Below are 15,186 nucleotides of genomic sequence, written 5' to 3' on the forward strand. Positions count from 1 at the left end.
TTATACCACCATTTCCTCATTATCGACATTCTGATCATGGATGTCCAACTTTAAAATGCTATACCCTCACAGATTCACCAACTTCTACCACATGAAACTACTTTCATTCTTAACAATTTTCAAAATTTTATCAATAATTTGTATCTCAAAGGACCTATCTCTCACACTTAGCATGTATCACTACCGTACTCCAAAGCACTCCATCGAGTTATCAACCTTTCTTTAATCACCACAATTTAAGTTACTGATCCTTATTAGACATCTCCACTTAATTCTTCACAACTAACCTCTTAGAAAGGCCATCAGGCCACCATCTTAACTGCACGTTTTCTCATCATTAGTCCTCCTAGCAAAACATTTACTCAATTATCCGTATTAACAATGTGTCATCCTTTCTCATAGGGTACGGACCCCTCAATCACTTCACAATTTCCGTGAAATCCAGTATCCATATCATCACACTTGGTACACACATATACAGACCCCCTAATGCTCAGAACCATACATCAAATACCTTCTCATGACGCCTCACATATTATATCCCTTCTGGTATATTACTGTCCACTAAGACTTATCTGATATCATATCTTGCATTCTTCACACGACACAATCCTCCTAATACAGTGGGTAAAATATCCCCAGGTCAAACCCCTCGAGCTCTTGCTGTCCTAAGGGCTCCAGATGTAAATGACCCACCGATCAAAGAATCTGCCCTTATGATTCACGCAGTAATAGGTAATCTACCACCAGCTGCCCCCGTACTAGGAGCATCCCCAAATGTCTCTTATTTGTGCACTTACATCAAACACCTCAACTATACTAGCAGTCCCATCAATGTGGGATACTTCCTCGTCTCATATTACTCATATAAAATAATAGTAGTCTCCGGGAACATAATCCGCACGGAGATAGCTACACACTCCGGGCACATAGGGCACACAGAGATATCCACACTATCAAGTCGTATAACATGCACCCACCCAGTGCACAGAGAATTTATATTTCTATAACTTATCTGTATAAGACAGCAAACGTGTACCCAGTACACTCCAGATCACACATGGACCCATTCTATTTGGTGTCCGTATCACGTTCGTATATAACGGCAAAATATCTTTGGTATGTTCACATGGGGCTACCCACAATAATAATAGTAGTAGTGGTATAATATACACATATTACATATAAGTAAATTCATTATACTTCCTCGTTTGGTTCTCCCCACTGATAGTTTACTTTCCTCTTGGTTAATCCTCAGACCTGGTTTATAACATAGTCAGTATTATAATAATTCATATTCTCTTCACAATCTCGTACACATTCCTTAACTCTTAATAGTTTCTTCTGTGATGTTACCGTTCAAATCGTATAGAACTAAGTGCATCATTAACACAACTTATAATTTTATTGTACATCAGTCCTTGCACTAATGATACAATTCACAATTTTCTGTATATCAGTCCTTGCATTGATCATACAATACACTATTTATTGTACATCAGTTCTTGCACTGATGATACAATTCACAATTTTTTGTATATCAGTCCTTGCACTGATCATACAATACACAATTTATTGTACATCAGTCTTTGCACTGATGATACCATTCACAATTTTCTATATATCAGACCTTGCACTGATCATACAATACACAATTTATTGTACATCAGTCCTTGCACTGATGATACAATTCACAATTTTTTGTATATCAGTCCTTTCACTGATCATACAATACACAATTTTTTATACATCAGTCCTTGCACTGATGATACAATTCACAATTTTCTGTATATCAGTCCTTGCACTGATCATACAATACACAACTTTATTGTACATCAGTCCTTGCACTGATAATACAATACACCACTTTATTGTACATCAGTCCTTGCACTGATAATACAATACACAACTTTATTGTGCATCAGTCCTTGCACTGATAATACAATTTCATCATTCAATGGTACCTAGTCCTTTCACAAGTCATATCATTCTCACACTCAATTTCATTTTACTCTTATGCATGTATCTACACTTAATGTAATTACCTATCAATTTTCATCACACTAGATGAGTATTCTTTAGAAAACATTTCTAAAAATTCATACCTTTAGCTATCCTGAGGTTTTCCTCCCCAGTATGTGGCTCATATATATAAGTCTGATCTCCTGCTTGAGTCCCATCAATTGCTTGTACACTTGCAACCTGATCTATCCTGGTTGGACACACATTAGCAAAGTGGCCTAATTTGTCACATTTGTAACACGTCTTTGTAGTAAACCAACAAGTACCCCCATGGTGTTTCCCACAAGTGTCACATTCAGGGAATGTGAATTCATTTCTATCAACATTACCATTTCTCTTAAACTCATCACCAGATTGCTTCACCCGTAAGCCTTTATTATTTTTCAATTTAACATCAGTACCACTAGTCCTCTTGACCTCAGTATCACCAAAAGTAGAAGATTTCAGATATCTACTATAAACAGTCTCTACCCGTTTACAGTGGGTAATCAGATCAGCAAAATTCCTCACGGCTGTATTAGACATACGCTTTGCAATCTTCTCATTAAGTCTTCTTTGAAACTTAGCAGATAAGAATTCCGGGGTAGGCAGAGTCCCACCATAATTAGCAAACTTGACTAGTTCATTAAACTTTACAGCATATTCATCAATAGATAAAGAGTCTTGGACCAGACAATCAAATTCACCCTGCTTGGCTTTCCTAGCATCTCTAGGAAAGTATTGTTCATGAAACAAATTCTCAAATAAGGCCCAAGTAAGCTCTTGCCCCTGTATTACAAAAGGCCTAGAAATGTTGCACCACCACTCATGGGCATCCCCCTCCAGCATATAAACAGAGTACCAAAACTTCTGAGGGTCACGACATCTTATAACTTGGAAAATTTTATCCATACCCTGCAACCAAGTAGTGACCACTTTCGGGTCTTTAGACCCCAGAAAAGTAGGAGGCTTGTGTTTACGAAAAGAAATAAGTCTCCTCTCCTCAACACCACCCTTATCATACAGTTCAGCAATAATAGATGGCTGAACAGAAATAGTAGGTTGACTAGCCTCACCAGTGTGATGACTAGCTCCACTCTCCCCCTGCTGGGGAGTAAGAGAAGGCGTAGGTGTAGGGGTCATCGTAGCCGTGTGAGGAGGAGAATCAACCATCCTATGAGCAGCTCTCTCAACCCTCATCTCAGTCATAAAGTTTTACATCAGATCCTGATTTGCTTTCATCAGGTTTTCAGTCATTGTTCTATTTGCAACCATTTCTGTTTGCAAAGCATTTAACACAGCAGCAACAGGATCAGGCGGTGGCGGATCTGCATAACGTGCCACACGGTTGCCCCAAAGTCTCCTCATGATAACTGTACATGTGACACAAAGGAATGAGCTGATCAGACCCATACTAAGAAATCACATATACAATAATCATTAAAAGTCTGCAGACAACTATGCAACACAACATACAGTCATACATAATAAGAGTTCCCTAGTAAACTGCTCTGATACCATAAAATGTAACAGCCCGTTGTACACCGGTATTGTTAACATTAATTATGATATTAAGCGCAGTTACAATCACAACAATTCATTTATAAAAATGCGAATAAACTTTTTCCGATTATTACGCGAGCATTTAAACAATAAAAAGCGTAACAATTAAAACTTGTGACCATAATTGTACACTCTTGTGGAATAATTATTTTAACTTTTTTTATATCTTACTTTACTTATTATAAGTCACTAAGGGATCCCCATAAACCCACTTAGCCAATTTCTCAATTTTACGCTTTTACCTATTCGAACATGGTTCACTAATTATCTTTCTGCGAATAAACCGTACCAAACCAGACCTTTCTCTCTAGTTATCTTTTTTTCTTTCTTAATTACCTTCCTAAAAAGCTATCGCACGCTTTAATCGAGCTCCGGTTATCGCCGTTTGAAGTTGGATAAGCAAAACTGTCAACCAACCCCAAAACAGCTCAAAACCACACTCACGCCACGAATTACTGCAGAGAAGACACTCATTCAATTGCTCTCAAATTTTTATGCTACAAACTATACACCTCAACCTTCTATTTGATATATATCATACGCTTAATTTGACTGAGAAACGAAGCAGGAATTAATTTCCCAAAAACTTCCAGAAACAGCCCCTGCATAAGAGGGTTCTGGACAGTCAGTTTTCACTGGCTTCTACAGGGCTGCGTGAAATCCATAATATTCTCATATTTTGACACAATTTAGGGGACATCTCAAGATTTAAAATGGCGTATGGCACGTCTCTATCGGACCTCTGTGGAGGGAGATATGCTCTCCCGAAGTTCGTCTAAAATCTGCCAATTCTACAGAAAATTCGCCAGAGTTTCTTTTGTTTTTCTTAAAATCCCCAAATTTGCAAATGATCTCTAGTACCTCAAATGTACCTAATAATCCAATGGGTGGCACACACAAGGACCAACAATGTCTTGGGGCACTTACAACCCAACTCAGTTTATATTTATTACACAATCCATACTATATAGCTCACTTTATAATTCCTTAACTTATTTCAATCTCTATGGTCCATTTACATGCAATTTCTCAACATAAGCATATAATCATAATCCTAAAATGGGCCTAAAGCCCTTCCATCATCTTACATCAATATCTATGTATACTTACAACATCTCTTACAAATATTACAACTTACAAATATTACAACTTTAATTTACAAATTGAAACATAAGCTTAAATGACATAAACTACTAGACTTAGGCAAAACGACATGAACAAATATGATTATGAAACTCATCCTACATACATATGAGATGTTTGTAAGAAACCGCACCGTTAATTAAGGTATTTAATTAATTAATTATGCAAAAATAAGAAATGATTCCATAATTGACCTTAATAATTATTTATGAGGCTTAATAATCATAATGAGTGATTAAGAATGCTGAAAGTCGCTTTTCGGAAGAAAAGTGCAGATACCGGTTCTGCTAGTCGGTATAAATGTGTACCGAAAAAGTATCCTGGAAAAATAAAGTAAGTGCATGATAATTACTAGAATAACATGTAGGACTTGTAAAACGAGTTTCAAGTCCAAATAATGAGAACTGGTGCTAGAAACCGGTACTGGCTTTGAAAAGCGCGTACCGGAAAGGTGCTCAGAAAAATATAAGAAAAATATGATAAATCTTAGAAAATTATGTAGTTTCAGAATCCAAAGTCTGGGATTAGAATGCTAAGCGTAGTAATTAAAGTTAATACTGTGCGTTTAAGTGTGTTTGGGCTATAAATACTCATTTAAGGGCTCACAACCCTAGATAACAGAAAACCAGCGTGAGTTTCTCTTTGGTGACTGACCTCCTATACTGTTCCATTGCCATCTACTCCATTTTGAGACTTTGTGATCATTTTATGCTTGTTTCTTCTTAAAACCTTCTTCCTAAACACTTGTTCTTGTTTGAGTGAGCCTTGAGAGGTTCGAAGACACCATTTTTCTGAGTGATCAGCCACTGTTCTTGTTTGTTTGGGGGCTGACCTTGGTGGTTGGGTTGAAAGAAGTCTTGTCTTGGGTTTTTGGTGGTCCAAGTGTTGATCTTTGGTGCTAAAGGGTCAACCTTTCTTACCATTTTCGTACACCATATTTCCAGTAGCTGTTGAAGTTGTTTTGGGAGCTTCTTGAGCAGTTGAACCTCTGTTTTGGCCTTTGGTATGTATACCAACCTTTGATCTTGAGTTTTAAGGCTTAAAAATGGTAGCTTGATGCATGTTAAGGTTAAAAGATGATAACTTGTTGTTGGGTGAGGCTTAACACATCTAGAAATGCATGATTAGGTGTTTAAAATCGGTAAAAAGGGAACCTTTAAGGGATATCTTCACGAAAATGCAGAAACTGCATTCTGTCGTGAGATATCCGGATATTTGTCTAACTGATATCCGGATATTGGATATCCGGATACATGGTTTTGGGATATCCGGATATTGGATATCCGGATATGTGAATCTGTATATCCGGATATTGCATATCCGAATATGTACAGTGAGATATCCGGATATTCTGGGATTTCGCAGAACAGTAGCTGTACTGTGCGTACAGTAGGCTATTGGGGGGGTTTGTAGACCCTAGATTGATGACGTTGAACTTCTGTATTTAATGGATTAAGCCAGAATCATGGGATTTAGGGCTTGTGGCTTTGTTAGAAGCTTTAAGACTTGAAAACGTAATGAAAATGTGTTGTCTTTAATTTGTATGCATATGGTACATGTTATTGATTTATGTTCGGTCCATATCAGATTGTGATCTGCTGTGATTGGACTTTGAGCTTGTGGCATTGGATAGCTAGCTTAGAGGTAAGCTTTCGTGTCCTCGGTTTAGCCATGTTGTGGTTCCACCATGTCCCATGGGGATATGGTATATGCATGCTGTGTTATATGCTTTTGATGTTTTGGAAATGTTGTTGAGCTATTTTATGTTAGTGCCTTGTTGATATGCATGGAGGTGTTCCACCTATACGGTAAGCCTGAGTATGTAGAACATACAAGAGGGTGAGGCTGTGGGTGAGGTGCAAGCGGTATTCCTTGTACTACATGTAGGGAATAGACGTATTCCTACATTTCTCTGGCCAGTAGATAGTGATTAGACACATGCCATAGATATCTGTTGCACTACATAGTTTTTGGAACTGATAATGATATAAATGCTTTTGAACTTATATTGCACATGTAAGTGAGCTTGGGGTGGAAGATCCTTGAGGACCCCTTGTCTTACTGAGATTTCTAGTTTAGAGATCTCACCCCACGTTTGGGGAATGCTTATTTCAGGGTCAGGTAATGTTGAGACCTCAGGCGGCAGGAGGCCGGAGCTGAGTTAGATTGCTGTTATATTATGCTGCATTGATTGGATGCTGGATTTGCATGCTGCTTTTATGCTTATAGCTTCAGTTTATGTTTTGAAGTTTTATGTTGAGACTTGTTGTTTACTATGTTTATTTGGTGAGCATGGGGATTGTCCATGACACATAGTATTTTTATGTCTTGATTATGTCTTGAGTCTTTTGGAGTTGTAATAATGTATCAGGATATTTGTCCGGATTACTTGATGTAATGCCGTGATTTAGATACACACTTTATCTATATATTGCGGTTTTTCAGTAGATGTCGTATTGCAATTTACATACAGGCGTTATTTTATGAAATTGATTAAGTAATCAAGTTGGTAATTGATAATGACGTCATAATTGAAAAGAAAAAGAATATTCCGCAATTTTTAATTAAGCACCGCTTAATACGATGTAATGTTAATATTCCGGGTATACACGGGGTGTTACAATGTTCATGCCCTAAGTCTAGCCTAGGCCACATGGCCATCAAAATGCAAAATAATGAAAGTGCTCCAACTAATCACCCTTCGGGCTTCTTGCCTGCCGCTCTAATGCCACTGCTACCTCTTGAAATAAAGCCCCCAAGACGGGGTGAGATATACAGATATATCTCAGTAACCCAGAGGTTCTGGAGTAAACTCCGCCCAATGGCTCACTTCGATGCATATAAATAATATAAAACAACCACTTTCAAAACGGGATAAAACAAGGGATTTAGAGAAACTGAGGAATATCGGTATATAAATACGACGAAGCTAGAATGGTAGCTACGAATACCACGCAATGTCCTCGGCATATAAGCCTACGAGTCTCATTCAAGGCGTGCTCCAAGAACCACAACCAAGGTACCCCTTCCATCCATATACACTCGAGACTTCCTAGTGTGCTCCTACCCGGATGACACACCACGACCCTAGGTCAACTGGAACTCCCTCTCGGAGACCTATCCAGTGGAAGTCTGCACTGCCCGAAGGCTACACTGTTTACTGGCCAGAGACTCGGTACATAAGTACCCTCATAAATACTACATGCATGCTCATGCTCTTCTACAGTACTCATATACATTTCCTACCAATACCATCAACTGGCATGGTGGAACACACAAGGGGAACAAGCCCCAGTACCAAGAGATTACCTCAAAATGTTCCTTCACTTAGCTCCACAGCAGCTTATTTTCCAAACTCGTTATTCAACAGAATGCATACACAGAGGACATTCCCAATTACTCAAAAACTCATACAACACATGCCAATTTACAATTATACATGCATTGATCCAACCACTTACCTCAATCCACTTGGTCCAGGACCAAGGGCAATCCACTGACTCACGGTTCGGGGTTCAAATCGACGTACGGCAACCTACAATATCCATGGACGAAGCGTCAACACATGGCAATTCCATCAAAACGCGAAAAACGTCAAATCCTACACCTACACTAGGTGGTTCGGCCAAACAAGGCATAAATCCAAATTTATTTTTCTAAATTTTCTTTCTCATTTTATCACACATCCTTAGGTTGCCAAGAGGCTAATTCAAGTGCCGTTTTTTCGTTTTACATCTTTTAAGCATCGTTTTGCTTAATAATTCACTCTAGGTTCCTTTATGACCCTAAATACCACTTATTATTTTTCATTGATTCTACCACTTTCCAACCACCACACAACCCATTTAAATACCATTCAACACTTGAAACATCATCAAATCAATACAAACAACATCAATTTCCTAAAACTCTCTATATGGCCGAATTGCCAACTTGAATCCTCCAAGGAATTCTCACTCAATTTTAATCATTCCACACCTCATACAATCTCACTATATCCACATATCATCATCCAACAAGTCACCAATAACATCTTAACACATTTTCCAAAATCCAAGTCATGACACCTCAAAATATTCTAAGTTAAAAAATCTATATTTTTCACCTAAAATTTTCATTGCATTTATAGCTAATACACATTATTCCAAGACACTTTCTTGTACAAACTTCTCCCAATTGAGCTCTCTAATATCACACATCAACAATGCAAGGTTTAGGGTTCATAATTATAAACTACAATCAAACCATGGAAATGGGGTGGAAACATACTCACAACCAAGGCTTATCCAAGCAATGAGAGACCAAATGACTCCATGAAGACCACTTTTCTCCAAAATTTCGATTCTGCCCTAGGCCAAATACTCCATAAAGAGGCGATTTCAAGGCTTGGGAGTATCACCAATGGCTTTAGAATGGGTTTTCCAATGAATTTCAACACAAATTTCAAGGGTTTTGGTGGATAAATGGATGAGTTGTGAATGGAGGAACTTGAAGGTGCTTTAATGGTGGGAGGGGCTGCACACACACGTGAAGAAGAAGGGGAAAGAGAGAGAATGAACCGTGAGTGTGAGGGAAATAAAGATAACTTAAGTGGATTTGAGTGGGGCGGGTCCCACACGCGATTTAACTTTAATTCAATCATCAATTTTAACTACAAATCCATAATCTACGTATTTTTCTGGTTCATGACATATTTTTGTTTCCTAAAAATATTGATAAAATTTTCACACTTAACAGTACAATTATACCGCAGTATTTTACACCGGAAAAATCACTATTCGTCAATTTTTCTCAAATTTGCCTATCCACTCGATTTTTCATCCTGAGTCCGTTTCCGACATTATTTTTGTCATTTGAGGTCTTCAACTCAATTTTCATCAGCCTAGGTTTGCGTGTTGGCTAATTACCGTTTTGCCCTTTCTTTGTATTTTGGCCTAATCTCTAGAATTTTCACTAATCCTTCACTTAATTACTCATTTAATATTTTAATATTTAATTTATAATTGCGAGGTGTTATATATATGACTGTGAAATTTATGAACTCTGGATATCCTTAATCATGCTCTTAATATCTAAACGTTAAAATATATGACAAATAAAATAATTTACACCTTAAGGCATGAATGAATTCTTTACCGGATCTTTTCAATACAAGCTACTTATCTCTCCATGCACCACTTGAAGGGTGGTACAATGTTCAAACTTATGGCATAGAATATGGCTGACTGGCTGGTAGTATTATCCTAATGCACTGGTGTTCTGTCCTGAAGACATAGATGTTTAGTCCAATAGGCCATTAAATTTCTATTGGATCTAGGTTCTCTCTAAGGTATCTATGAGTTAGATACCCTTGAGTTTAGCAGATTACTGTACTCAAAGGAATAATAGACAGATTTTGCTAAAGGGGTGGTGTTTGTGTATAGTGATAACATAACAGTAAAGAGAGATAATAGTCATACCTGTAGGCTTTACCTCTTATTTATAGAGTTCACCTATGGGTATTGGGATTCTGAACCTTTTGTGCCTCCTCTAGAAGCCCAAGCCCAAGTCTGATGCTATCGTACTAGGATTTATATCTTTGATGAATATCCTCCTCTAATTATACTATATTTTATTTGGATTGCCCCTTATTGGGCCATATGACGAATGGGCCTCATATATGTGTCCATAATAGTTGACTCTCAGCCAGGCAGTCTGGATGTCCGGGCTGCTAGGGTGTATATAAGTTTGAAGAAATTACCCGAACTTCTATTGGTTTTTATACAGATCCGGGTTTCATTAAAAATTATCCAGATTCCCTTTGAGAAGTGTCCCGGTTTATTATATTAGTTCTAAGGGATAATGTATTTGTCCCATATTCGGGAAAATCGAATCTTTAAATTGCTGGGATCTAAATCATACGAATTTAATCCGAGTTGTGATCAACCTTGAATTATCTTCACTTTCTGCTGATGAGTTGCTGTCAGGTCCAATTATATCAACTCGGTTCAACTGCTCCTTATAGGACTTATCATCACTTTATTGATATGAGGCAGAATGAGCGTCGAAATGAAGGAAGAAGAGTGCGTATGAAGAAAGGGTTGATAATAACCTAGGAAGTATCAAGATGAAGATTCCATCCTGCCAAGGCAAAAATGATCCAGAAGCTTACTTGGAGTGGGAAAGAAAGATGGAGTTGGTGTTTGATTGTCATAACTACTCAGAATTGAAAAAGGTAAAATTGGCTGCCAGAATTTTCTGAATATGCTATTGTTTGGTGGGATCAATTTGTGTCAAATAGGAGAAGATATGGTGAAAGACCCTTTGAAACATGGGAGAAAATGAAAGCTGTCATGAGGAAGCGATTTATTCCAAGTCACTGCCATAGGGACTTGTTTCATAAATTACAAAGCCTCACACAAGGTTCTAAAAGTGTTGAAGACTATTTCAAGGAGATTGAGACAACCATGATTCGAGCCAATGTAGATGAAGATCGTTAAGCTATTATGGTTAGATTTTTGCTTGGCTTAAATCGGGACATTGCAAATGTGGTAGAATTACAACATTATGTGGAGTTAGATGACATGGTGAACATGGCCATAAAGGTGGAGAGGTGATATGAACAAGGAGACAACACCCAATGATCCATTACAATTACCAAATGGGCCAATCACAAGGTCAAGGGTCAAGAAGTTTAATGAAGCTCTTAGTGGGTTGATCTAGCAAATGTGGGCTAATCATGAAGACATAAAGTTCAAATTTATTCATAATCAGAATTTAGTTAAAGCTATCAATGCAAGGGAGGTTGAGTGGAATAATTAGCAATTTTCAATGTCATTAATGCTTTATGGGGTTGATAGCATTTTCAATGTTATTAATGCTTAGTGGGGTTGATTAGAGTCTTTTCCTTTTTCCAAGTTGTCAACTTTAAATTAATGTTTTTCATTTGTTAGTCTTTTCCTATTATTGGAGGGATGTTCCAAGTATAAATAAGGGAGGATACGACTCTTGTAATTAGATTTTGAAGTTATAATATAATAGAGAGGTTTCTTCTCTTTGGTTCATATCTAGAGCTCTGAACTTATCAAAAAGCTTATTCTTGTGGCATTCAAAACAGACTTATCACTCACTTTCTTCTTTCTTGAGTGTGGCGTCTTTACCCTTCTTATACCTTTGGTTCTTATCTTCCATAGATAACGGGTCAAGGATCTTTATTTCTTGTTTTAAATTCCTGATTGTAGAAACGATCCTAGCTAAATTGGTCTTGGGTCTCACTATTCTTGGTGAGGTTCATATCATTTGGTATCAAAGCTAGTCTTCTAAATCAGGTTTGATCTATCCTTATTTTATTGTTAACCTTTTTCATTTCTATTTTATTCTCCTTCTTGTGTCAACTACTCCCATTGGTACTATTAAAAAAAAATAAAAAAGGAAAAAAGGAATATTAGTATCTCCAGAAGCAAAAAAAAAGGAAGAAAAAAAATCTTATCCGAAATCCTTGAGGTGTAAAACTTGTAACTTCGAATTCTTTTCACTTTTGTTCTTTTCTATTCCATTGTGTACTTCTCTTCTTACTTAATTATAGTTATTAGTGCTTAAATTTATTGTCATTCCAACCTCTCTTTATCCCAAATTCTTGACATAAAAAAATATATTCTCGTGTTCTTCTTGTCTCTTCGTATTACATCTTGTGATCTGTTTGGATTTCTTCAAGAAAACTTCAATTGAATTCAGCTAAGAATTAAAAGAGGGAATTCAAAAGAGGGGAAAAAGGCAAGTGTGTGTGAGCTTATAAGAGAGTAAAAGCCTAATTTTGAAACACGAGTGTGAGAGCTATTAATTGGGAGAGAAACACGAGGTGTGTTTGTGAGGATATTCCAACTTTTGTTTTTTTGCAGATTAAAAAAATGTCTCAAGAAGGTGATGCTCAAATTCCTAAAGATTTCAAATTTTGCATTGAAACCATGGCATAGAGATTTGAAAGACTGAACTTCAGTTTCGATAAAATGCAAGATAGAATAGAAAGAGTTGAACAAAAGGAGCAACAACCTAGAACTTCAGAACATGAAAATGAAGATGAAACAAATTCGACGGTTGATATGAGGCAGAATGAGCGTCGAAATGAAGGAAGGAGAATGCGTAATGAAGAAAGGGTTGATAATAACCTAGGAAGTATCAAGATGAAGATTCTATCCTTCCAAGGCAGAAATGATCCAGAAGCTTACTTGAGTGTGAAAGAAAGATGGAGTTGGTGATTGATTGTCATAACTACTCGGAATTGAAAAGGTAAAATTGGCTGCCATAGAATTTTCTGATTATGCTATTGTTTGGTGGAATCAATTTGTGTCAAACAGGAGGAGAAATGGTGAAAGACCCATTGAAACATGGGAGGAAATGAAAGCTATCATGAGAAGGCGAGGAATAAGTATCGGAGCTGTTCTAATGCAAGAAGGACGTCTCATTTCCTTCTTTAGTGAAAAGCTAAGTGGAGCTGCTTTACATTACCCTACATATGACAAGGAGTTCTACGCACTGGTCAGGGCTTTGGAAACATGGCAATACTATCTTTGGCCAAAGGAGTTTGTGATTCACACAAATCATGAATCCTTAAAGCATTTGAGGGGCCAACACAAGCTAAACAAGAGACATGGCAAATGGATGGAATTTATTGAAACATTTCCTTATGTGATTAAGTACAAGAAGGGTAACGAAACTGTTGTGGCTGATGTATTATCTCAAAGGTATGCTCTACTTTTCACTTTAACTGCAAGATTGCTTGGGGATTTGAGTACATTAAGGACTTGTATGCTGATGATCTTGACTTTGGTAATGTATTCAAAGCATGTGAGAAAAATTCATTTGGAAAGTTCTTTAGACATGAGAGATATTTGTTTAGGGAGAAACAATTTTGTGTGCCTAAAATTTCATTGCGTGAGTTGCTTGTTAAAGAAGCTCACGGGGGAGGTTTGATGGGGCATTTTGGAGTGTCTAAAACCTTAGATGTTTTGCACGAACATTTCTTTTGGCCTCATATGAAACGTGATGTGGAGAGAGTCTGTGAGGGATTCATTACTGATAAACAAGCTAAATCTAAAGTTAAGGCTTATGGGTTGTATACCTATACCTAATGAACCTTGGGTAGATATATCCATGGATTTTGTTTTAGGATTGCCTAGGTCAAAAAGGGGTAAGGATTCAGTGTTTGTGGTTGTTGATAGATTTTCAAAAATGGCACATCTCATTCCATGTCATAAATCCAATAATGCATCACATATCTCAGACTTGTTTTTCAAAGAAATTGTAAGATTGCATGGTATTCTCAAAAGTATTGTTTCTTATCGAGATTCAAAGTTCTTCAGTTATTTTTGGAAAACTTTGTGGGATAAACTAAGAACAAAACTTTTGTTTTCTACTACTTGTCACCCACAAACAGATGGGCAAATAGAGGTAGTTAATAGGACCTTATCTGCATATAATAGGACAGTCTATTCAGAATCTAAGTTTTCACCACTTGAAATTGTGTATGGGTTAATCCATTATCTCCTTTGGATTTAACTCTTTTACCAGTAAGTGAACATGTTAACTTAGACGGAAAGAAGAAGGTTGAACTCGTTAAGCCAATTCATGAAAAAGCTTGGCAACACATAGAGAGGAAAACTAAACAATATGCCAACCAAGCCAATAAAGGGCGCAAGAAATTAGCTTTTGAATAAGAAGATTGGGTTTGGTTACATATGAGAAAGGAAAGATTTCCAGCCCAAAGACGTTCCAAACTGCTTCCAAGGGGTGATGGACCATTTCAAGTGATTGAGAGGATAAATGATAATGCCTACAAGCTTGACCTTCCAGGTGAGTACAATGTTAGTGCAACCTTTAATGTTTTTGATTTATCTCCTTATGATGTAGGTGCAGATTTGAGGACAAATCCTTCTGAAGAGGGAGGGAATGATATGAACAAGGAGACAACAACCAATGATCCAGTACAATTACCAAATGGGCCAATCAGAGGGTCAAGGGCCAAGAAGTTTAAAAAAGCTCTTAGTGGGCTGATTCAAGAAATGTGAACTAATCATGAAGACATCAAGTCCAAATTAAATCATAATCAGAAGTTAGTTAATGCCATCATTGAAAGGGAGGTTGAGTGGAATAATTAGCAATTAATGTTTAGTGAGCTGATTATATTCTTTTCCTTTTTCCAAGTTGTTAACTTTAAATTAGTATTTTTTTCATTTGTTAGTCTTTTCTTATTAACTCGGATATGGAAAAGAAAAAGTTAATTTAATATTAATCTTTCTAAAAGAGAGAAATGGAATATAAGAGGAGACAACAATTTATTTTGATTCACCCAATATAGGCTGTCTAATATGCATGTATTATATTCTTCTCACCGCATTCGTCACAAGTCACTCGGTTTACAAGGAGAATATAAATAGGATTATAAACTCTAAGTAACAGTAGCTATTTATGGGTTCAAACTCAAACTACTAAGAAAACAAAAAA

General features: G+C 37.0%; 2 protein-coding genes across 2 annotated transcripts; one reads left to right on the forward strand and one right to left on the reverse strand.

The window, feature by feature from the left end:
• Positions 1-2,091: 2,091 nt before the first annotated feature.
• LOC133295457 (uncharacterized) lies at positions 2,092-3,201 on the reverse strand. The gene has a single exon (XM_061494302.1). It carries the CDS (start codon positions 3,199-3,201, stop codon positions 2,092-2,094), a length of 1,110 nt encoding a protein of 369 aa, XP_061350286.1.
• A 9,491-nt stretch (positions 3,202-12,692) lies between these two features.
• LOC133295469 (uncharacterized) lies at positions 12,693-13,814 on the forward strand. Its single transcript, XM_061494310.1, has 3 exons — positions 12,693-12,937; positions 13,041-13,413; positions 13,458-13,814. Exons 1-3 carry the CDS (start codon positions 12,693-12,695, stop codon positions 13,812-13,814), a joined length of 975 nt encoding a protein of 324 aa, XP_061350294.1.
• Positions 13,815-15,186: the final 1,372 nt, after the last annotated feature.

This window comes from Gastrolobium bilobum, unplaced genomic scaffold (genome assembly GCF_033153095.1).
Source record: "Gastrolobium bilobum isolate Gb01-03AN ecotype WA unplaced genomic scaffold, APGP_CSIRO_Gbil_v1 utg75659, whole genome shotgun sequence".
NCBI classification, from domain to species: Eukaryota; Viridiplantae; Streptophyta; class Magnoliopsida; order Fabales; family Fabaceae; genus Gastrolobium; species Gastrolobium bilobum.

Bases quoted from the DNA above. Each gene is read 5' to 3' on its own strand.
- LOC133295469 (XM_061494310.1), top strand. From the start codon at position 12,693: ATGCAAGATAGAATAGAAAGAGTTGAACAAAAGGAGCAACAACCTAGA. The intron at 12,938-13,040 runs GTGATTGATTGT...TGTGTCAAACAG, and splicing joins GTGAAAGAAAGATGGAGTTG to GAGGAGAAATGGTGAAAGAC. The intron at 13,414-13,457 runs GTATTATCTCAA...TTTAACTGCAAG, and splicing joins ACGAAACTGTTGTGGCTGAT to ATTGCTTGGGGATTTGAGTA.
- LOC133295457 (XM_061494302.1), bottom strand. From the start codon at position 3,201: ATGAGGGTTGAGAGAGCTGCTCATAGGATGGTTGATTCTCCTCCTCAC.